The sequence below is a fragment of the Tribolium castaneum genome, chromosome 5 (assembly GCF_031307605.1).
Source record: "Tribolium castaneum strain GA2 chromosome 5, icTriCast1.1, whole genome shotgun sequence".
NCBI classification, from domain to species: Eukaryota; Metazoa; Arthropoda; class Insecta; order Coleoptera; family Tenebrionidae; genus Tribolium; species Tribolium castaneum.
Genome location: NC_087398.1, coordinates 2,602,045 through 2,626,029, shown reverse-complemented (window position 1 = coordinate 2,626,029; position 23,985 = coordinate 2,602,045). Strand labels below are relative to the sequence as shown.

Sequence of the window (23,985 nt, the reverse complement as noted above, 5' to 3'; positions counted from 1 at the left end):
CAAATTTTTCTATTAATACGATCACTTTATGAGTCAATAGGTATTTCCATATTAGCACAAAGACATTCAAATTTGGGTCTACATCAAGTTCTCTGTTTTTAAACAACCGACTATTTTGATGTAATTTTTGTTTTTTTTTTAATTCCACTTGCTAATATCGGAGAAACATTTAATTCTGTTTCAGTAGCATGAAGGAATTTTTTAACAAAAATAAACTTAGTTTTATTGTTTCTGAAACGTCTGAAACCGTAACAATAAAAACAGTATTATTTATTATTATCATTTATTATTTAATAAATAAAACAATTTCATATGCTGCTAGTACCTACTTTATTATTTTCTATTACTTCAAATTACATAACATCATATCTTTTATTAAATACAGGCGTCATACATTAATTTACCATTAGGACTTGTAGTCTAGAATCCAGTCCTAAAATACGAAAAATGTGTGAAACAGTCTTAGACAGCCTTACTCATACTTCTGGTTCTGCTCTGTTCATACACATGAAGAAGTTGAAAGACTTTTCACACTTGTCCCCAGTTTCTAGTAAAAAAAATTGTAATAAAGTTTTCCATAATAAAAACAACGTACGTGCTTCTTTTCCACAATTTTCCAATTCTGGTATAGTGATATGTCTTATCGCATGATGAATTGTCTCTTTTATATAATCGTACTGCATATTTTCGTTCTCGTCCATCTAAAAATTAATACATAGATTTTTTTTAGTCAAACTGTAACATACCCATTTGCCGCTAACGAACAAACATCTCATGAAGCACTAAAACATTTTTTATTTTTGGATAAAAATATAAAGATTTACTTCAATGTTACCATTATTTTCGGGTCCTTGTCGCCCATTTTATACGCTTTAATGTCATCTAACAAAAACAGTATTTGCAGTGTGGCTGTTTTTTTTTGTAAGTGATTTATACAAACCCATCGTGACTCCATTTGGCTCAAAACATTGTTCAAAATATTCATCGATTTCTGCTTCTAGATCTGGAGGAATTTCAACCTAAAAATAAGACAATAAAATAGTGGAAATTACGAATTTCTGTTCCTCACTTTTGCAAAAACGAATAAGGGACAAACGACCAAAACAACGAAATTTTTTAAATGCATCATTTTCGACGACTGAAAACTCGTATCTGCCACTTAAATCTTTATCCTTCTACTATTATTTCTAAACGAGTGTTTAGCTTATATCTGATTAAGCGACAAAATCACATCATTCGGAAAAATAAGGAAAATTACGGTGCAGGGAAAATCATTACCGGTTATTAGAACGGTCAACTCCCGCCGTTTTCCTTTAAATCAAGGTTTTTTGACTCTTTCTCAACATGCAATGTGAGAAGTACGAAGTAGAAGATTATTTATTGTATAATATTTAAAACTAGTATCCAAAAACTCACTCATTTTGGTTTTAAAAATTGAAAATTATTAACTAATTATTAACTGTTGTTAACTTCCCTTGTTCCCCAAGGTCACCTACATTACAGAATTGAATTGCAAAATATCAATGCAACGTCTAGAATTAGATGTATGCAAAAAAAATGTTTAAACACATATATTACACAAAAACACGCCTCGTGGAAGATACAGACGTAATAACTTGCACAATAATTTCCAATAATTTATTCAATTAACACAGTTACAAGTGATTCAAAATCTCGCTTAATGCGTGGCTTTGGCCAAATCGGTCAACAGCCTGTCAATTGCCACATCCCCGACCGTTTGCCGAAAAATCAGCTCCTCCAACCCTCTCCTCGTAACCGCCTGAACCGCTGGTAGGGTAAGCAGCAACTTCCCGAACCTGCCTTTGGTCTGCCTCTGATTGCAGTACTCATTCAGCATGACATGCGTCTGATCTTGCAATAGCTCGACATGACTTGGCTCGCACAACCCGCGACATTCCGACTTAAAAAGAACCAAAGCTTTAAGACACGCATGTTCGGTGTGGTCGACCCGCAAAAGAGTCAATCTTGTGATAATCTCCCTCAAACGGCGCGCATCCTCCTCAAGGGCTGCGTGCCGGGACGTTGGAGCAATGGCATTGCTGACTAAAAGTGCTAAAAAATTGTAACGCAAATTTTTCGCTTGCTCCCACTTACTTTCATCGACCGGGAAGGCCCACTGGGCCGCTGTCAGGACGAACAGCTCGCTCCAGCTCTCCTCAAGGAGGATTGACTGGTCGCGGTAGGACAATTGCAGGAATGAGGGGATGCTTTTGGCCCATTTTATGGCGAGAAAGAGGAGTTTAGCGGCGGATTCGTACACGTTTTCGGCCGGGAATAGGCTGAGGCAGGGGATGTCCAAGGGTCTTAGGACTGGTTTGCAAGACTCGGTCATTAGTGGTAGCTCTAGGTTAGTTTTCTCGTCCAGGGTTTCCTCAGATGGGCTTTTTTCCCGCTCTTTTGCCTCTTCCGAACTTGTGACTTCGTCGTCTTTTAGGCTCGTTCGGGACGCGAGATTTAACATTGCTGGATGAGGTGGTTTGTTATAGAATGCTGAAAATTTTGGTGATTAAATGACAAGACGGGAAATTGACAAACCTAAGGGTCCTGGGACTAGATTAGGTTTCGGGAACGACCCCAACATTCCTGGGTAGAGATAGTTTTGGTGGAGGTAATGTCCAGGTAGAGTTGCGGGGGTGTCAAGGGTTGGGGTGTGTAGGGGAAGAGTTGAGAAGACGGAAGTGTGGAGACTCCTCAAGCGGCTTCCGAAACTGAGGGGGTACTGGTGAAGGCCTGATTGTGTTGACCGTGGGGCTCGCTCATGCTGGACTGCTGCAATAATTTTTTTGGTGTTTATTTAATACAAGGGGGCGGTAATTATTGAGTGAGGGAATCGCAGGGTGAAGTAAATATTGTTCTTGTCGCTCGCAATTAAGTCGCTTTGTAATTTAATATCTGATTGGGTAAGACGATATTTCGACATGATGGATTTATTACGGCGCATAATTTGAAGTTTGGTTAAAAAGCAGGCAAATGGGGTTGTGATGGCATGGGAAAAGGCACCTGCAACCAAACACGTTGTCCTATTGTCATGTCATGGTCGGCCTGGGGAACCCCCGGTAATGATGATTACACAAGGGAGTTGTTGAATATTTTATGGCCTGACTTCTGGCTTTGGCGTGGTTTATGGGCCACAATTCAGTTAATTACTATCTAAATGCCGCGGTTTCCACGATAGGTCGATACAGCGCCAACGATAATTTCGAAGAGGGAAATAGATTATATACCGTCTCTTTTCATGTTGACTTGAAGACATTTTTTGAAGCGACACGCTTGGCATTGATTTCTTCGGGTGACGTCGACGATGCAACGGCCGTTTTCCTTGCACACGTACTCCAAGTTGCTAGAGAGGGAGATGCTGTTTTTATTATTTTTGTTTTGGTACGAGTTTGAGATGGAATACCGTCGTATGCTGCGTTTGAAAAAGCCCCGACAGCCGTCGCAACTGGACACGCCGTAGTGTTTTCCTGAAGCTTTGTCGCCGCAAACGCGGCAAAGAGACTCGGTTTTGTTCGACGGGATTGAATCATCCATCTGAAACATTCATCCAAATTTATCGATTCTAGCACGAGCACGTGCTTTTTTACAAATATTTATTATTAATTTATTAGTATTAGATGTGGTTTTATTGATTTATTTCATTTACATTATTTAGTTAATATAGAAAACTACAAAAAATTGGTATTGCTTTTAGTCCTGGGTTTAGGTTTTAGTATAAGGCATCAGAGGAATTGAATTTATGTTACTTTTCTGATAAATTTTTTGGAAATAAATTTATTTTGTTCGTATTACGCGCATCCACTACTTTTGTTTCCACTTTTGTATTTTTTTAAATTTTTTTGTTGATTGTAACAGTGAAAAATCTCTGGAAGTAAACCTGTTACCACAAAAAAATTGAGATATACGGAGACTTTAAGATATATAGAATATTACTTTTTTATACTTCTAGGTGTATTTTTTCATTTGTCATTTATTATAAAATTAATATACTAAATAAAATCGGTTTAATGCACATAATGTATAAACACAAATTTTTAGTATATCATATGTTAGTAGTTTTTCTTGAAGAATTTGTAAAACATTGTAAAATATAAAATAAAATATTAAAATATAAAAGTTTTTTCAGTTCTTATTAGTTCCTTCTCGGAATGAAATAGTCAAGTTATTTGACTCTAAATAGTTTTTAATCCAAGAAGAAAGTTATATTTTATATGTTATACTTCTACGTTTACGTTCTTCAGTGTTTCCGATCTTTTATTAGATATTTTTAAGTTGATTAAACGGTATTTTTTTAAGTTGTGGTTACGTTTACAATTTAGCCTCTCTATAAGCTCGAAAGGCAAATTTAAAAATTAATTTCCATTGAAAACCATTGGTTTAAAAACATAATTAGTAAGTTAAAAGTAATTTTTATAGCATAATCTAAAGAACTCTGCACTCTGTCTGGGATTTTTTTTACTGATGGCCTAATTTTTGTCTAATTTGCATCAAAAAACACCAAATTAAGCACAGAAGACAATGTTTTGAAATTGTCCAAGCCTGTAAGTTGATTTTTTAATTCGAAAATATCATATTTCGAAAAATTCTGAATCATCAACCAAAATTTTAAAATAATATTGTTTTACACTTTTGGTAACCTTTTGTACGTTTCTAATTTCAAAAACAGAAATTTTTGCTTAAGTTTATTATAAATCTTCTAAAAGATCAGCAACTTTGTCTATTTTGTATGTATATTTTTAAATAAAAAACAATAAAAACTATCCAAACTATTATTAAAGCGTGTTTTTTCGCACATTTTTACACAAAAACTACTAACTTAAAATTACCATTGCATTAATTTTGAACTTGAACGAAAGTTTCAGTACATTCAGAAACTCTCTCATTTTGCAAAATTCAAAATTAAAAAAATATTTAATTTTCAAACTAAAACACAAAATTTTGTTCAATATCAGTTCAATTTAGGGAGCTTTTCATGTATTCTTGTTCATTTTTGAAGTAGACACTCATTTATATCATAAAATTTTGTCAAAAAAAAACGTCAAAAAATTTTGGTTTAAAGTAAACTTTATACAGTTTTGAAGCAACAATTTTTTTATTTATTTAATCTTGCAAAGACATATTTGATATCGATATGTATACTTATACATGCACGTACAATACAATAAAAATTTACGTAATAAATAGTCAAAATTCTTTGGAACAATGATACAAGAACATAAAAACCATAATAGACATTTCAAAATTCAAAGAAAATCTTCAGTTATTTGTTTCTTTAAATTTATTTTTGTCTTCGCAAGTAAAGTTTTATGACCATCTTTCTTAAATAATTAGCTCAGAACACGAATTTCATGGTTTACTGTTATCGTTTGATTAAGTGAAAATATGCAAGTAATACGATTTTTGTAGTCATGGTGCAGGAGCACGTGTTTTTAGTAATTATGCATAAGAGAAAAAATTGCACGTTAGCGTTTTGCATAGTAATGAGGGCTTTAATTACACTTTTTACAGGTTAATGTTTATAATATATTATTACGGTAATAAAATGTTGCGGAGGTATTGACCGCCGCTTATGGAAATCTATTTTAATATTCATACAATGGCGGTGGTCAGACCATATAAATATTTGATGGTCTTCTTCCATAAGCTTATTTTTAATGGGTCGGGCCGCCATTATTCCGCTTGCAGTGGCCAGTTACCGTCGATCTTACTGCTCTACCATCATGTTGAATTCTTGATGTGAGAGAACTGACAGCTGGTTATCCCTGTGTTCAGGTCATATCTGATTTAAAAACCAACACATACCCCCACCACCAAAACATTTTTTCCATATTTTTAATCCGAAAATGTCCATCTTGAATTTATTATTTTGGTCCACATCAAGTAATTATTTAATAATGAGCCGCAAATAAATTTCTAATGAGTTTGTGCTGCAGGTACGAAGGGTTGAACTGGCTTTAACACCTGTACATTCTCGTGGCACGACCCCCGGACCACTAATTACATAATGCAACTACAAATTAGACAATATGTTACTGTATGCCAGATTGGCACGAACCACTCAACCCCAAAAGGCACTCCGATGAATCAGTGCAATAGAGAGACATTTATTTCCCGAATTCGGGCCAGAGAGAGACAATTATTGCAACATAAGTTGTCATTTAACAATCGGTAACATATGAATGCAAGGGGAGTTAATTACAGGGTGTGAATATTGTGATATGAACTTAATGCATGGTTTTATATCTAAACTGGAAATCATTTATCAACTCGATTCGTCGCCGGAAAAGCCTCAAGCGGAAGTTAACTTTTAACGAGAATTTAATATAGGACGTGTGCATGATTTGAAACTGGGTGGAAAATGTTAAGGGTGGACCATATGTGGTCTTTGATGTGTTTATAATTTGATAATATTGAAAAAAGTGTTTTCTATTAAATGTAAATTTAAAGTAAGAGAGGAATAAAAAATGAGAGTCATCTCTGAAATTAATTATTTTTTTGCTGTCACTTTAAATCTATTGATTGATTTCATTCATAACGGAGTAGACGAATTTAAATTTATAATCGCGTGATCTCGGGGTAAAAAAAATGCTACTCATCTTCATAGGTATGCGTTTTTTTGGCAGCTGTTGCGACTGGGGTGCATAAAGTTATCTGTAACGCCTTTATAACTATGACAATTAGGGCAATTTGTATCTAATCAAAATACATCAAAGTGCTTTTACGGGAGAAAATTATAAGTCAATTTTAGGGCTTTGTAACTTAAAAAATAGCGGAAACCTTAAATTATATTTTTTTTTGTTTGAAGTTGCGCGAATATCAAATTCTTCAAAACCAAAATACGAGTATTAATAATAAATTATAGCTTTACGAAGTTTTGGTCAGTTAATTATTTTTTTCGATCAAAGAAACTTTTGATTTAAGACTCGGCTAAAAACGAACTAATGATAGAATATTTTGAGAAAACTAAAAAATTTATAAACGCCTTCAAAATTCGAAATTTAAGGTTCCTTAAGGAAACTTTACTTTCTATAAAAATTAGAAAAAAATTACAGATAATTCGCCCAAAAATTATTCCTCTAAAAACTATAAGCAGTGACACAATATTTAAAAAGATAATTAATTAAAGTACTAAATGACTGACTAAGTCGATTTTACACTCAATGACCCTTTTGACAAACTTCGTTTTTTGTAAAAATAAAAAAAATAATGGATTGATATGAAAAAAATAATAACATAAAAGAAAGCTTTGGAAAAAATAAATAAAATAAATAAAACCCTAAGAAGAAAGTTATTATTAATTCACAATATTTTTTCCATCAAAAAGTTCTTGGATAAACTTTTAAAAGTAAAATTTAGCAAAAAAAAATCTAAAATTGTAGATAATAGAATAGAAGTTAAAATTGAAGTATTATATTAAAAAAATATGTCGAAGGTTAAAATCTACTCATTTCCTAAAGTAATTGTAACTGGTTTATTATTGTCTTGATTTTTGTCGATATTAAATTAACTTCATTTAATCCAAAAACTTTAAAATTGTAAACGCGTGTAGATTAAATTTTTTTATTTGTGCGAGTTTTAAACTACAATAAAATTATCTTGTACTGAAAAACCGCTTTAAATTATTATTGTTTAAAGAACATCAGTTAAGGAGAAAGTATAGAAACACGTTATTTGTTTTTTGCGTAATGTTTTTTAACGTTTTTATTAAAAAAACATATTTTTTTCTCTAATATTACACAAAATTGCGTATATTTAATTAATTACAATAATTTCTCCCGGCGCATCCACCAAAAATATACATTGCAAAATTTAATTTTATAAGTAAGAAGTAAGTCAAAATTTCTTGACTTTGTTAATATTTTAATTTATTAACAAACATATTTCCGGTGCTTAATAAGCTAAATGTGAAAATAAAAAGTATACCCAGCTTGTTATTAAAGTCATAAAATTATTTATTCGAGTTTCAGTTTCAACGTCAGACGACACCAAGAAAAATATTAATAATTAATTCCACTTTGTTGTTTAATTGTGTTTAATTGTAATAATAATAACTGTAACACCACAATCTTTCTATCAACGTAAATTTTTAAACGATAAAACATTAGCTGCACAATTTTTTAGCAAAATATTACGTAAATTTCTAATTTTGTAAATAAATTTTTAATTTTTGAAAACTTTGTTTAAATGGCATTGTTAATATAAACATTAACAATTAGTTTACGAGTGATGAATGTAAAAAATCACTTACATTTCGCCGAAAAATGAAAGGGTGTCAGGACACAATCACATCCGACTCTTTTGGAGGCAACTTCAACAGTAGCTATTTTCTTTTGAGCCGCCACATGCAGTAAAATGCCGACCGCAAAACAAGCTGAACTTTCCAACCCGCCCCCGGTTTCCAGAGGGTTAAAAGGCCGGCGATCAGTGGTGGCTGGATCGAGTAGAAAATGTTTCATTGGCGCTCGTAATGAGGGAGCTTACTCGTGATTGGTCGTGTCCTGGCTTTGTTCACCCTTTCGACCTGTCACTGAACATTGCTTTTTTTACGTCTTTCGTATAACGCGAACCTACAGTTACGATATATTTTATAGATAAGCTCGGAAAAGCTCAACTTTTATTATTAATGGCAGTAATTTGTCATTATTGAGTTATAGAGCTTGTCTCTTTCATAATACAGCTTTAGGAATTATTCAAGCGGCCATGGATATTAAGGGCGGATTCGGCCCACAACCACACGAGCTTAATGACTTTTTAAGCTTTAATTTCATTGTCAATTGAAAAAAATGTGATTATTTATCTAGAAATAGACACTTGAAGTGCGTCTTGTGATCATCGAAGGCCACGAGCGACAAAAAGCTCTCAATCTAAAGCACGTCAAACGCCTCAAGTTTGTGCCCTTTCAGTACCAATAAAATCCGTACACACATGGAACAAGTGTGAGCAAACATAAACCACAAAGTGTCACTTTCAGACCAAGCTGTAGTTGAAGCTTTTCAAATCGTGATAACACAAATAAGAACAATTAGCGCGAAAAAGTGATAAGTTATTTGGTGTTAGGGCAGCGTCGTTTCAGTATTTTTCAGGAGGGTGAGACTGAAGTGATGAGATCTGAAAGAGTGTCAGGGTGGCGCAAAAGGGAACACGTGGCGCCGTTCACATACCGAGTGGATGTCAACACTTCACCGCTATTATGTTAAACGTGGAAACCTTTTATCGGAAATCAATTAAAAGCAATTCGTGGTCGCGGTTTTCGGCCCAAGATCAGGAACAGATAAGAAGAATCAGAGTGTGGGGAAACGCAGCTGAGAATAAAACACAACTTTTCGGAATCGAGGAGCAAAGAACTCGCCAGTTCTAATTGACAACTTTCCAAAAATAAATTGTCTTTTGATAAAATAAATATTCAAGTGCAACTTCTTGAATAATTCTAATTGTAGAAATACAAAAGTTTTTATCTTACTATGCTATCTTAAGTCGCACAGAAATTAGCATTTGCTGTTAAATATAACTTAACGCTTTGTAAATATTTAATAAATTTTTTACCTGTACCTACCTTGGACATCGTGGTACCTTTGTTCTATTTTTTATTTAATTATAACAACTCAAAATAAAATTTCCTATTTTTTTAGTACATTGTTCATAATTAGCTATTTATTTTGACGTCAAATTCGATTCTTAAACAAAATAAAATAATTTTTGCTTATTCATTATTTACGTAGATGATGTCTATCCAAACAAATTGTGTATAATAAATGTGTACTAACGTCTGATGTTATGTATTTTTGGTTTCTTTATCGTATATTTCGTAGTTAATAAGCATTTTTAAGTTATATGAGGTGCAAGTGGATTTACTTTTTCATTTAAGATTATATGCAACACAAAATACAGGCACACTGTATGTAAAGTTGTAGGTTCCGCCACATCTGACGATTATTTTTTTACGTATCGATCACTTAATTAAATATAAAGTGTGAAAATTGCTAAAGACTTACCTTTTTCTCTTTATTATGTATTTATAAAATAACTTAATTAAGTATAGTGAACTGGAAATTCGGTAAAGGGAAATAGAAATAATACAAAATATGTACTTTAAAAAATATTTTATTGGAATTCGTTCGTTTCAAGAGAGCAATGACAATTTTATATTTATATAAAGGGCAAAAAATAACACCAAAACATTTATCAAAATATATAACAGTAAAGAGTTAATCTTATTATGTAAAAGATTGTGGCCTTAATTAGCAAATCAGTCTTAAACAATATTCAACAGGATTATCACAAAAGAACAAATAAATTAAAAATAATTTGGGAAAATGAGTTACCAAACGGCAACACTTTCGTAAAAAATTTGGGGAACTAATTTCTGATTGATCGAATTCTCCTGTGTTCCGATGAATTATTTTTTGACGTTTTATCAAACTGGCTATAGAATTAAAAATTTCTATTGGTTTTTAGAAACGTCAAAAATAATCAATCTTTTTCACCTTACAATATCCCAACTAATTAAATTCGGGTCTGAGCATAGCTTCATTGTTATAAAAGCGCCAAGTTTTTGTTCTTCTGCTCCTAGACATGTGCCTGCAGCTATGTTATAAATCGCAGATTTGTTCTGAAAAATACAATTATTGCACTTAAGTAAATGTAATTAATATTAACCTCTCCCTTATGGTTCCACTCTTGATCTCCGCCCATTTCGTGACACTTGTACAAAATAGGAAGCTTCTTACCGGCTTGCAAGCAAAGCAGTTGTCCCAAAACCAACTCATTTTTATCACTTTGGTACCACATTTGGTTCTTCGTTCTAACACATTTCCTCAAAACTAGATTACTGCCTTTGCTCTTTATATCTTTAGCTGCTTGAACACATAAAGAGGTATTAGATAATCTCATCAGATACTGATCGACGTAATTCCGTTTTCGCAAATGCCACGGTTGGAATTTATCGCTCTCCAAAGCTGTCCATTTTTTCTTCAATCTCTCTTCATTATCAGTGGGCAGAGCCAACTCTGGGTACACATTCTTCAAGTACCAGTCAAAATCGTGGCATTTTAGCTCTTTTCTCAACTGAACTCGTGACGAAACGTCGCCAAAGTCAATCCTTTTCGCATCAGGACGGTGATTCAGGAAATACTCCTTGTAAGAATCCATCCAGACATTTGCGACTCTGAGAGAATTGTGCAGCATTGTGTCCTGCCCATCAGGGGCCCCATATGGGCGCCTTTGCCTAAAAACGTGCCCCACTCTACTGCAGGGAATCAACTCAAGGCGCCCACCACACATCCATATCTAAAATTTTTTAGTAATTTTTTATTTTAATTTTGGATATAATCCAACCCTGAATGAAATTTCCAAATTTTCGCCACCCCATATATTCATCCCAGCGTCGTATTCGCCCAAATCCGTAAAATATTTCCTGCTCATGGCAAACAAACCTCCCGCCATCGTCGGCGACTTAATTGGCTTAATAAAATCCATTTTTGTAGATAAAGTGCCTACAACAAGTGATAAGATTGGAATTTTGTGTTGATGATGTCAAAAAAACCAACAAATAATCCAGGTCAGTACCTTTGGGTAAATTTTCCCATTTGAAATGGAGGCCCCAGTTGAAGCCTCCCCTGACTAGAGGGCTAGCTGTGTAGGCAAAAGTGTCGGCGTTAATAATGTCAATGACAGGCATTGCGACATTGGTGTAATTATCCTTAATCCGTTGCAATAACGGTTCAATCCAGCCAACATTCACTTCAATGTGGCTGTCTAAAAATATTATCACCTTAAAACAAAAAAGTGCAAGTAGAATTAAGTCCATAAAAACGTAGTCAAGAGTGCTCTGAAATTTTCACAGCCCGCTTGACCACCGACTTACATCCTGCTTAGTCCTCCTGGCCCCAAACAACCGTGCCCTAATTAAACCTTCCCTCCTCTCAGTTTTTATTAATTTAACCCTGTCATCAAAATTTTTGGTAATGTAGGTTGAAAGATTTTCGTGTAAATTTTCCAGATCACTAAAATCATCAACCAGGAGAATTTCTTTTAGTACTGAAGCTGGCGTTCTGTCAATAATTGAATGAACGGTTCTCAAAAGAGTGTAATAATGTTCATTGTAGAAACAAATAATAATTGCAGCTGTTGGCAAATCAGCAGAGTATGAAATATTTTTACACAACTCGTTCCTCGTGTCTGGCACGTCCCTGTGATAACTTAATCTCTCACTTATCAAAACATTATAAGCGTGCTTCTTGTAACCTTCGTCTTTCTTTCTCTGATCATCAATGTTTTTAACTAGGCCAAGTTGGCTCAGTTCTTGAAAAAAATAGTTACGAGTGGTTTATTACACTTGAAACTCTTACCATTCTTATCTGTACTTAATTTTGGGTACACGGGCTGTAGCTTATTTATCAGTTGTTTGCTGTTAGTGCCTTGATTGAAGAATTTCCTTCTTAATCTGTACGATTTTGAAACTTTATAATCACGATCAAAACTGTTTAAAGGATGGCCAGTTTTTGCAAACTTAAAAGGTATGTGGGTGGTTGTAGGCTCGTTATTTGTAAGATTTATGTATAAATATAGCGATATTATCCACGTAATTGAGGCGAAACAGATTCCATAAAGGAAAGATTTGTTTATACTGGCCATCGTTATTACATGGAAAATGGCCTGGAATGTATTTTTTTCAAGTGATAATAAAAAGCAACACTGTGTTTTTACCTTTTTAATGTCATAATATACATCTAAACAAAACAGTAATAAAAACAACGCAGTTAACACTTGTAGGTTAACAGTTTTTTGACATTAGACAGCTGGAACGGTCACATCCACTGTCGCCAATCGTACCACCCGTCAATAAGTTCCCCATCTATTGTTCAAATTTAATAAAAGGAAAAAAGTATTTCAATTTTATGGGTAGCGTCTTTTCTAGTATTCTATTTTAATTAGACTGTATAGGAGTACTCCTTCCACGCTCCTTGCAGTCGTTTTACCAATAAATCGCTATTTATAAACTTTGTTCGCGAAGGATTTTTAGGACTAATCCTGAACTACTCCAGGATTTATTTAAAATGCTTGTGCCATTCTGAACCAGTTACTGGTTTTTGTCATCATAAACCTCCTTTTTTTGCTTCCGTAGGTTTTCTTTAAAATTTCGTAATATTCCGTACTTTTTTTCCATGATTTTGGAAATGTTGGACCTGGCAGAATAAATTAAACAGTCAGAAAAAACTAAATAAACACTGCGCAAACAACCGAATTCGGAGCGTTTTCGAACTGTAGGTGGAATAAATCTGCGGATAAATGGAAAAATAAATTTACAGATAAATTTAGAACAGTCGTAAAAATAACTCTGTACACTAATTTTTCCCAGTAAACAATGGGTGTGTTAAATAGTGGGTAATTGTGATAATTTAATTATGATGTTAAACATTCATTTCCTTGAGTTGAGTAGACTTTAACTTGGTGTAAACGCATAGTTTTGTCAACAATTTTTGTACTGTAACGCTGCCAGTACCTGACACGTCCAGGATCGGAACATAATTCAAAAATTTCCATTCTACATTAATGCGTTTTTAGCATATTGGAATGAAGCGAATCATAGTTATTTTAGGTTTTATGGGTTTATTAAAAGTCTGCGTTACATCTACCATTTTTTTTTCTGAAATTTTTCCGACTTCTCAAGGCTCTTATTTAAAGATAATTAGGGATGTGGCAATTTGTTAGTTTAATACAAATTTCCACAATAGCTGAAAAAACATGTCTAAAAATATTTACGATGTGATAGCCGAGCATATGTTGAACGGAAGAGTAAATCACTTCGATTATCACATGACGCCTATTAATAGCAGTCTGAGTGGGTCTGTTCGTTTAAGGTTTGAAAATGCGTGTTGCACCTTGGTTGACAATTTGTGAGTGTTGCTGAACGAAAGTCTGTTTGTGAGCGGCATTCTTTCGATCAATTTCAGGAAAATTTCAGGCATCGTCCTGCTGGCGACGCTTTAGTTACGTGACCTAGAAAGTGAGGCGCCACCACCGCAGTATTGCTGAATATTTGCCGAACAGTTGACTTTCAGCACCGGTCGCTGAAAAATCCCAAAATTTCAAGTGCACCGGACAGCCTTTCGACGTGTGGCGAGTTTCCATGACCGGAACGGCCGTTTTCAGCGCCCGCCTTTTTACGTAATGCTCAACGGAGCTGCGAGTCTTCAGCGGGATAAATGGTCACTTAGCGCGTTCGACGCTGAAAAGGGAAAATTTCGCTGTAAATGTAGCCAGTTTGAGTGGCCGCCGACGGTTTTTGCACAGTTCTAACAAATTCCGCAAATAGAATTGTTTGTTTTATCTGTTTCGCCGGAGCTGAAACACTTGGAGTGATTTGTATCGGCTCAGGAACTGAATCGATAAGTTGCATCTTTTAATCGGTTTGAAAAAGTCAAAAATCACGGTCGCGGGGGTGGTTCAAGTGCCGCAAGCGCAAGTGGGGATAACTCGGCATGAATTGTCCCGCAGTGCGATGGCTCGAGTTTTTTGTGGAGTTTTGCTTGTGATTATGGCTTAAAATCTGCCAAAACGTCGTCACACAAAAGTTCGTGGCGTCGCCAGCCACGACAAGGTAATTTTCCCTGTTTTTCTCTTTTATTGCGGCGATTTTGACGGGAGTTACACGTGATGTTACTTTTAGAAAAGTATTTTTATAGCTCAAGGCTCTTTTGTGGCACTTGGGCTAAGTTATTTATCGCGAAAACACAACATTGTCACTAAAACATTTACAATTCGGTGGGTTATTGGGAAAATGAGATTCCCGGAACGGCTGAGCTCCGCAAAGGCCGGTCGATGCTTTGTTAGCGAAGGTCAGGAAGAGAAACCCCAAAAGTTTACTCGCCTGCACAAGGAATTTCACATTTTTTCTGGAATCTAATCGGACTGTCAAGGGTATCGTTACCGAATCGATATCGAGGAATTAAATTTCATTATTTCCGAAGCACAAATTGAAAATAAAATGTTAGTGTATGAGTTAATTAGCTGAAACAAAACTCATTTATCATTTAATGAATTTTGTTTTGATCAACGTTTCTTTGCGGTTTCTTTTGATATCGTTGCATTTTTAGCTTAATTAAAACTTGGGTTGATAAAATATTTATTACTTTACTCAGGCTTTAAACAAACAAATGTCTGTTTCGTAACTGCTTCACTGAATCAATAATAATTACAAAATAAAATGGGACACGGCGTATGCTACGCAATTTAGTGGATTATGTCGAAAGACTCGAAAGCTCCGAGCTTAACTCGTTTCTCTTTATTTATTCCGTTACGAGGCAATTGCTCTGAATTTGCTAAATGATTCTGAACAAATTATTGTGGCATAATAATAAAAATAAAATATCATGCTATTGATTAAGTTTTTTTTCTGCAGCAGTTGTTATTCCCCATATTTCTTTATCAACTCTTTAAACAGATGTCATACAAAGATACAAAGCATATTCATTTGACGAATTAACGGATTAACAATAACTTTTTTTTCTTAAAGTTGAAGCCTTGTTATAGAAAAAATGTATTATACACCACGATAGATTGTTTATTTACTCGTGAAATTTTCCACTCGTGACTTCGTCACTCTTGTACTCAACTTTTCAAAAAATCATAGATTTTTTTCGTTATTTCTGAAAAACCAGACACTGAAAAATCTAGAGACTGAAAATGTGACATGTAGTCACGTTCTGTTCTGTTTTTTTGTGCTGTAAACCTAATTAGAAATCAGACTACTTTTTTAATTGTTAGGCTTTTATAACCAAATTAAAAAAAAATCCTTAAATTTCCCTCTGTTCTGAGAGCATGATTTCGAATTCGGTCACCGTTAAAAATGACCCGTGTGCCAAAACCACGGAAGAAAACCAAGCATTCACGTGTAATTCCTCGTATTTGCCTGCCCAACAATAAACACACAAATGCTTCATGAATGTACTTATTGTCTTTGTCACCGGTCCAAACTCAAATCCCAGGTGTCTTAACTTGTAACAAACAAAATTATTCTTGGCCAGTCACTCCGTCTGCCAAATTTTTCAACTAATTGAGACGAATTTTTTCAGCAAGTGGGGGTGCGCCCCCCGGACGTCGTTTCAATGTGACGGTGGTGTCCGGTGGCCCCCCTGTCATCGAGGGGTCTACCGGTTCGGTCTCCCCTGTCCCAAGGCACAGAGTCCCCCAACCCTTCGCCAGCATCCCCGAAGACCATGCCTTGGACGACACCTCCCCGAACCAAACTCTGCTCCCCCAGACCTTGAATAGTGGGAGTCGGTGCGCTTCCCCAGCCCCATCATGGGATTTCAGTCTGGAGGATAGTGACTCTGTAAGTGTAATGTTTTTAATTATAATATAAGCCCCCGTAGAGGCTTCCAAAAATTGCCTTAGCGCACGGTATTTCACGTACACATGGCGGGGTATTGGTTAAAGTTTTCAACTAGCAATAATCGCACCTCGGATTTACCTCATCGGTTACGATACTGCCACTGCGCAAAGCTGACGAAAGCTTTGCTCCAGTGAAGTATTATCGTGACTTGGGCAGAGAGGTAACCGGAATTTGTACATACTATCGCCATCTACGAACCAACCAAGCAACCGAGCCTTTTTTCAAACACATTTTCTTTAACGTAAGAACAAAACATTAGTTAATCGTGATTGCGGCCTATTTTTTAAACAAATATTTACGTAATCCTGCATTTGTTATTTTTCATGAATCTGAAATGGAAAAGATAAGAGATGTGTTTATTGTTTACAGTGTTAGACGAATTAACACATACTCAGAAATCTCGGATTAAATTTAGACAAACATAAAAGTTTTATGGGTTGCGGTATCTTGATGATAACTGGCGTATCTGCGGTTTGTGGTATGCGCGAAAGTTAATTGCTATTGCTAGTGAAAATTTAATTAATGCTGACGTCACAATTATGCCAATTTGTGTTATAAAAATCGTAATAGGTCGCTTATTCAAACAATTAATTGTGGCCGAGGCGCTGTTTTTAGTTGGAAAATAATAGCTTTTTTGCATTTTTGAATGTAGCTTTTAAGACTAATGATTTTGACCTAAACTTGTGTCTATCGATTTTGCACATTTTTTCAAATATTTAATTTTTTTAACAAAAGCATCTATAAAAGTTAAGTCAAAATCATTATTTTTAAAAGCTATCTCCAAAAATGCAAAAAATATTGGCTGTTCCATTAAAAAAAACATAATTTCGGAAATTTATATATTTGAAAATTATTTTAGGTGAGGAAGGGATTTAGGGTTTAATTTTCTAACATCTAAAAACTGTGTTTTGAGAAAGATTTTATTTTTTTATAGTGTATTTTAAATTACACTGGCGATTTTATTACTTCCTAAAGTAATACTACATGTAACTAATTAGGTTTAGTTTCACTTTTATCATTGTTGAACAAAAAATTCTTGTTAAAGATTCCTCGACTGTAATTTCATTCCGCCTGTTTTATATCGAACATATTATGTCAACAAAAATGACTAACGCACGATTTGTGGTGCATTATGTATTCAAACTCTTATAATTTTTTCTAGTCATCGAATAGATACGACTCGTTGAATATTCAATCAAGTGCTTTAAACACAAGTCATGCAGAATTTTGCTGCCTCAGTATTCAAAGCCAAACTTTTCTAAAAATTATGTAAATGAAACGATAGCGCAAATTTAAATCCAATTTGGACCAACTAGCCCAATAAAAAATCAGGAGACTGAAGTCCAGCATGCTGTGACTAATCGTTAGGACACGTGTGTCTCAATTGACCATACAAATGGTCACAAAATTGTTATACAGGGTTGGCAACTGAAACGACGTTTTTTGATGACTTTGTAGAAGTTGTAGAACCGAATTTTCGTGCGGTGACCCCGCGTCCACGTGCTATTATTGGTTTGTTTACGTATCCCATCTGCAAAATTCCTGATCGTCCTTCTTCTCCCGCCCAGTAGCTCCCATGAACTTGGTAACATTTCATTTTTCGGTTGGCAGCGATCAGCTGAGCGCGCCGCCTGCGTCATCAGCTGGTATTAACAAATGACTCTCGTTTTCTCGCGATGACTGCCTTTGCTTATTTCTGTTAGTCACCGGTTTGCCTTATGAGCGCGAACTGCATTAGTGTATGGCGAAATGGTGTTTTACACGTGTTATTGCGGCCACCCCCATTCAAACCGTGCCGTTTTTGCCCCTAGAAGAGTCAGCAAAGTGCAATTTTGAGTGGATTTTGGCTGTGCGGCATTCGTACGGTTTTTCAGTGTTTGTGATTTTTTACGTGGATTTTTTCTGGTTTTTTTACATGGTTTGGAAAATCTATTTCGCTTTAATCGGATTTGCTACTTACTGTCAGTAAGGTAACGTTAGCCCTCTGCGATTTCGATGAACTCACGTCAGTTTGACGTTAATGACAGTTGCTACAGAGATGACATAATAATAATTAAAACTGGAACGCAAATTCGCAGTGAAAGTATGACCGAAAACACATTTACGAAGGGTCCATTTATTTATTTTTATTGCATTAAATTTATTTTTCTTATCTCCTACACCCAGCAAGATAGTCGGTTAAATATCCTGTTTTTCGAAGGTCATGTGCCAAAGAACGGCTGTTATTAGAGAAAATCATGAATAAATCATCGACAGTGGCGTAACAGCGATTTTTACGCTCCTTAGTTGGGTATTTAATTGTACAGATTTTGCTGCTTGCACAGGTGGAAGAGTTACCCAATATGATAATTTATACCGTTGAAATGCTTGCAAAATTAAACAGACAGCCAAGGGTTTTATTGGCACACAATAATATTAAAATGTAACACCGATGTTTGACATTAAACTAGCCATAAAGTTGTGGTCACCATGGTTTCCATGTCACAAATAAATTTATTTGACAAGTTGTTGACAGGAGAACTAATGACAGGAGAGAAATGTCAACTTGTGATGTTAAAACCATACAAAAAATTGTTTTCAATTAGTTTTGTGTTTGTGTCGTGTAGAAACATGACATCATTTTGTAGGAGTTGTAGCAAAAAGAATTCATTTTTTGGGCGGAGCGGAAAGGGAGTGCTTTATTACGATTATGATTAATATCATTAATTAGTTAAACCTTTCTTGTAACTACGGATAAGAATGATTTCCTGACGTCTAGGAATCAATCAATCATTTTTATCAGTTTGTAATTATAGAAATAACTGATTTTTGTATTCCTGTTACTATTTCGTTATTTTGATTTCTATCACTATATATTTTTCGATATTTTTTCATTTCCTTTTCAGTGATTTTCCAAATCGGAGATTGTAATCTGTAACGATACATAGAACAATTAACTCTTGACCTTTAGCCATAACTTATATCTCGCAATTTATGTCACGGTTTCTCGGAAAAGTGGCATTTTATTTCGCGTATTTTGACGGAAGCGTTTCGTTCCGTCTCATCTCGAATCGTGTCGTTGACTTAGGAATTTTCGCTAATTACACATTTCTAAAAACTCTATAAATACCACTCTCAACTATTTTGGTTGATTGTCGTGTGTGGTCCCCTAATAATTGGACATAGATAGGGCTTGAGTTTAGTTTCTCGTCAGACACGACGGCTCCGTTTAATATCTGTGTGTTTCTCATATGATTCCGTTTGTACTTTGGACCAATTAAAGAAACACTTGGCGGAATTACGGAGTGCGAACGCGATTTGATGCAAAATTTGCCAAAAACTTGTTATCAAGTGCAAATATTGACACCCAATGTGAGTTCCAGATTTTGCCAGAGCGGAAGATTTGGGTCATGGTTAGTTATCACGACTTTAGAAATTATTCAGTTATTGTTTTCGATGTAAATAAACGGCAAAATTGTCAAAATAAAAATGCCGCAACCTTGTGATTCTCCATTTCGTAATTTCTTTCAACAGGTGGTATTCTCCCGATTGTGGAACGAATAATAAATACTAATTTTTCGGTGACGTAAATGTCGCTTTAATAAAATTGTCATTGGTGTAAATTTACAATAAACACACTTAAGTGTAATAAATTATTTATGTTTTGGGGGGCGGCTGGTTTTAAAAACGAGGTTTATATGCATGTGATATTTTATAAGTGAATAATATTGCTATCGGAATTCTCAATCGATTGTGCTGCAGTGTGGCGCATTAATATGCAAAATGGAATAATTTAAATTTTACCTGAGATTGGCAGCACGTGAGAATTATTCTAGTGGGTGTAACCCGCCGCAAACTCATTGTTTTAAGTTTCATTGACAATATTTATGTTTTGTTTCATTCGGACTGAAAAAATCTACACCGTAAATTTCCGCCGCGATTAATGTCAAGGAGCAAATTTATATCTGTATTTATTCGCATACTTGGTATTGATAATATTGTCAATTTTTTTGTGACAAAAAGACACAGGGTTCCATTATTTATGAAAAACAGATGTGGACGCATTTGTGGAATACACAATAAAACGTATACGATAAAATAGTGGGGCGTTTGCTTTGTACTCGATCGTACAATGGGCGCAGAAACAATAGCTTCCTCATTGTGAAATAAATTCTTTTCGAGGTTGGTAAACCGAGAAACTCATGCAAAGCGCGCCTAAGCAGATAAGCGCCGAATTGTTATCTCCAAAGTTTATCTTTCGGTACAATTCCATGTTTGTTATTTTTTAATAGTGAATTTGAAAAACGTACCATTTGTGACGGTTCCAACCATTATAATATTTACACTTTCAAGGATAACGCAATTATGGCGAGTTTTTTGCCCGGCAATTTGTCGAATTCAATAAGTTCAATTATCGCAGTGTGAAACGGCTTCGTACGTTAACCAAAAATAAACCCAATAATTGCTTTGTTTGCGATGATAAGAGAGCCGCCGCACGTGTATTTGTTACTTGCAAATCCTACAAAAAGTAACAAACAATGCTACCGTAAATTTTACGAGCCGTGAGTCATTATTGTGTCTAATTTCCAAGTTTCCTGGCTCGAAAAACGCACTCTTTCTTGTCAAATATGAATAATAAAATTGCTAGAATTAATTACTCTCCTGGCGTCATAGAATTATTATTGTGCAAGAATTGCAAAAACTGTTTGTTTGTCAAATGCAAACAGATGTGCGTACCTAGGATATTGAACACGGAAATCGACAATCCTTGGGTGTGTCAAAAGCGAAACCTTGTGCACACATCTTCACGTTTTCATAATCCGCTCAAACCGGAAGTGTTTACTTTTTTGGCACATTGTCAAGTCTCGGATTATTTCACTCGATTCGTGCGAATTCCTTCGGTGCTGTTTTAGAAATTAGTGCAAAAACACTCCGCTCATTAGTTAAATACGTTCTCGGAATTAGTTAACTTCGCTTTGATAATAAAGTAATTGAAAACACGTGGGTGTGTCTGTAATCATTTACGTCCATCTTTTAATCATGACGCGAAGAACGCGCCAACGAAATTGAAAAGTCGCATGTGGGCTTTGTCAAGTCAACAGGTTCCTGGCGTGATCGGGACCCGTAGCAAGGATTTGATGTTATTTATATTTAATTCATTGTGATTTTGTGAAAGCGCATTCTTGCGCAAGAAAGTAAGGGCCGCTTCAAAAATGCGCTCGGAGATTTTTGCACGTAATCATATTTTCAAAGTGAAGTCTTTGGGACTTTTAAGGCACAGTGTATTTATTATCTGCAAGAATTTAGATTATTTGGTTTAGTCATTTGAATTCCACCCATAAAGTGATAATAATTTTGCAGGAATTTCATTTCATCCGGTCGTTCTAAATTCACCAAGTCTATTTTGGACCATTTTTGTTTGTATTAAATTCTGACAAAATAACTAATTCTGGGAAAGTCATACATATTCATTGTTTTCCTCAAATATTTGATTTATTTTACTAAAAGTTAATTCTAATTAGTGATAACTGTAAGGTAAACAAGAAACTAGGTATTTTTGCAAAAAGTTCAGTGTCATACAGGCAATTTAATCCACCTAACTTAATTTGATTTTTTCCGGAATAATTTCATTCCGCTCTTTTAAAAACTGTTGTTTAACACCAGACGATTAAGGATGTTTACAAACACTTAACTAATCCCTTTTATACAGTTTCTGCAAGCATTGTCTCATTGTTTAATTAACTGAGGCCTTTGTATCATGAAACACCGTTACTTGCCATAAACTTAACTACTCCAAATAACAAGTAATTACACAAACAATATTTAGGTCATCTCTTCTCACTATTACTGAGTTAATCACTAATTTTATGTACATGTTCCTGGCACGCTGTATTGCTTATTCATAGACCGTTGCAAGTTGCAAGAAAGAGATTTTTGTTCGTAACTAATGGTTTTTTACACCAAGGACTGAACATCCATAACAGTGATACAATAAATCATGATTATAGAGAATGATAGCCACATAAATTACAAAATACTTAGCCCAAGGCTTGATTTTTGTTACTTGCCACCTGTGTAGGTGAGAAGTTGCGAAAGCTTTAGTTGGAGAAGCTCCAAAAAGACAATTTTTTGCAAAACTTGACGTAAGTGTGAAAGTGAATCCATTAAAAAGTAATTTTTGTTTGTTTTGATGATTATACGCACGACTAATATGTAAATGTCTGCGAATACATTATTGGCATTAAGGCGTGTTGAAGAAAGCCTTGAACTTGGCACTGTAGCATTGCAAAACTGAGTCGTTAAATGATTCTATCGAGTGGCATCTCTCAAGCAACTGTCGCTGAGTTCGCAAAATTGGCGCTTTGGCATGCGGTGAACTTGTAGATGGACTCTGATGTGTCCCTGCACCCAAAATCAGTGGACAAAGTGAGTGTGGAGCCGCTCCACCAGCCCCTGCCTACGATGCCTTCGAAAAGCGGCTCGTCGTCGACGATCTCGCTCTCGGACGAGAGCGACATCGAGCCCGACGAGCTGGTGTCGACAATCAACCACAACACGGAGTCCTCGATGGCGGCCCTCGCCGGCGAAGAGCGCGACTTCGGCAGCTCGATGTTCTTCAAGCGCTACTTCCAGAACCACAGCAACACGCTGCCTTCGCGCGTGGCCGTCTCGTCGCGGCGGCTGTCGCAGTGCCGCGAGGAGGACGAGGACGAGGAGAAAAAAGACTTGAAAGAACAAGTGCCTTCCAACAGCAACATGTCGACCATCTCCGGGAGCGACAAAAGTCTGTCGGAGTCGTCGAGCGGGTCGAAAACGTCTGTGATCGATACTGTTAGTGGACCTACTCATAAGTTCGTGATTACAAAGACTAAGCAGCCCTCGGAGGCGGCGAAGATCTTCGCCAATAGGCTGCACTACAGGCAGGCGAACACAGTGCACGCGATCCCCTCGCACGACTCCAAGAGGCCCTCGGTTTACAACATCTTCAGGACCTCGCTGCCTTCGCCGCATTATGATACCAGGTTTTTTGACTCGTCGCTTATTGAAATGAAGAGTGAGAACTCGAGCAGTTCCACCATCGATTGCACGGGCAGTGCGGAGGATATTTGGGTGAAAAGATCGCCCACTGAATTGAAAAAGGTGAGTTGGGACGCGCGGTAGTGTTGCGAAGTTTCTGGTTATTCACGTCAACGACCGTGGTGGTTGTGTGAAAGTGACAGGTGAATCGATACATGATTCTATTGATAGTATTTGGTGTTTATAATTCGCCTTTGCTCTTATAATTACCTGGCTTTGTCCGTTTTTTATTACGTTCTAAAAGGAATTTTTTATTTTATTGGGTTATCATGTTTTACAAGGTTGCGTTTCTACGTGGGATTAATAATTGTGATCTACTGACGTAATAAAAGCATTTGCATTGTAAGAACCGGTTGTACATACCTATTTATTGAACTATTGGACTGTCAGGATGAAATTTGTCGGAAAATTATTACATTTGACCATGTATCCACAGAGCATAGCATTACAGTTAGATACAGTTAAAACAGGAAATCATTCCTCTTTATCTCATGGTATCTATTATTTTGCTTTATCCT

At 35.6% G+C, this 23,985-nt stretch overlaps 3 protein-coding genes and 1 non-coding gene across 9 annotated transcripts in view; 1 reads left to right on the top strand and 3 right to left on the bottom strand.

The window, feature by feature from the left end:
* Positions 1-306: 306 nt before the first annotated feature.
* LOC107398028 (odorant binding protein 26) lies at positions 307-8,425 on the bottom strand. 4 transcript variants are annotated; one of them, XM_064357162.1, is made up of 13 exons: positions 8,267-8,425; positions 3,422-3,552; positions 3,246-3,376; positions 2,557-2,790; positions 2,116-2,511; positions 1,279-2,064; positions 1,070-1,210; positions 941-1,019; positions 836-882; positions 747-782; positions 596-701; positions 483-547; positions 307-433 (listed from the first exon to the last, which is right to left on the bottom strand). In XM_064357162.1, the coding sequence occupies exons 2-6, from the start codon at positions 3,550-3,552 to the stop codon at positions 1,679-1,681; spliced, it is 1,278 nt and encodes a 425-aa protein (XP_064213232.1). In that variant the 5' UTR covers positions 8,267-8,425; the 3' UTR covers positions 307-433; positions 483-547; positions 596-701; positions 747-782; positions 836-882; positions 941-1,019; positions 1,070-1,210; positions 1,279-1,678. The 4 variants fall into 4 exon arrangements, with proteins under 4 accessions (XP_064213232.1, XP_064213231.1, XP_015836174.2 ...); XM_064357161.1 differs by having other exon boundaries at positions 1,279-2,073; positions 2,557-2,787; positions 8,267-8,418; XM_015980688.2 differs by having other exon boundaries at positions 1,279-2,073; positions 8,267-8,416.
* Positions 8,426-10,103: 1,678 nt separating this feature from the next.
* On the bottom strand, positions 10,104-12,860 carry Pgant35A (Polypeptide N-acetylgalactosaminyltransferase 35A). The gene is made up of 7 exons (XM_001813960.4): positions 12,724-12,860; positions 12,366-12,672; positions 11,882-12,318; positions 11,584-11,788; positions 11,353-11,510; positions 10,675-11,304; positions 10,104-10,627 (listed from the first exon to the last, which is right to left on the bottom strand). Exons 2-7 carry the CDS (start codon positions 12,649-12,651, stop codon positions 10,499-10,501), a joined length of 1,845 nt encoding a protein of 614 aa, XP_001814012.1. The 5' UTR covers positions 12,652-12,672; positions 12,724-12,860; the 3' UTR covers positions 10,104-10,498.
* The window catches only part of SNF4Agamma (SNF4/AMP-activated protein kinase gamma subunit), a 40,727-nt gene continuing 28,274 nt past the window's right edge, over positions 11,533-23,985 (top strand). For 2 of the 3 annotated variants that reach the window (XM_064357043.1, XM_064357042.1), the window contains exons 1-3: positions 11,533-11,575; positions 16,092-16,351; positions 22,775-23,530. In XM_064357043.1, coding sequence (XP_064213113.1) covers positions 11,545-11,575; positions 16,092-16,351; positions 22,775-23,530 — 1,047 coding nt within the window. In that variant the 5' untranslated portion in view covers positions 11,533-11,544. Of the gene's footprint in view, positions 11,576-16,091; positions 16,352-18,050; positions 18,382-22,774; positions 23,531-23,985 lie in introns of those variants that run through there. The other variant, XM_008196096.3, reaches the window with a different exon arrangement.
* Positions 16,383-16,523, bottom strand: LOC135266425 (U4 spliceosomal RNA). The gene has a single exon (XR_010334486.1). It is a non-coding gene; the product is annotated as a U4 spliceosomal RNA (small nuclear RNA).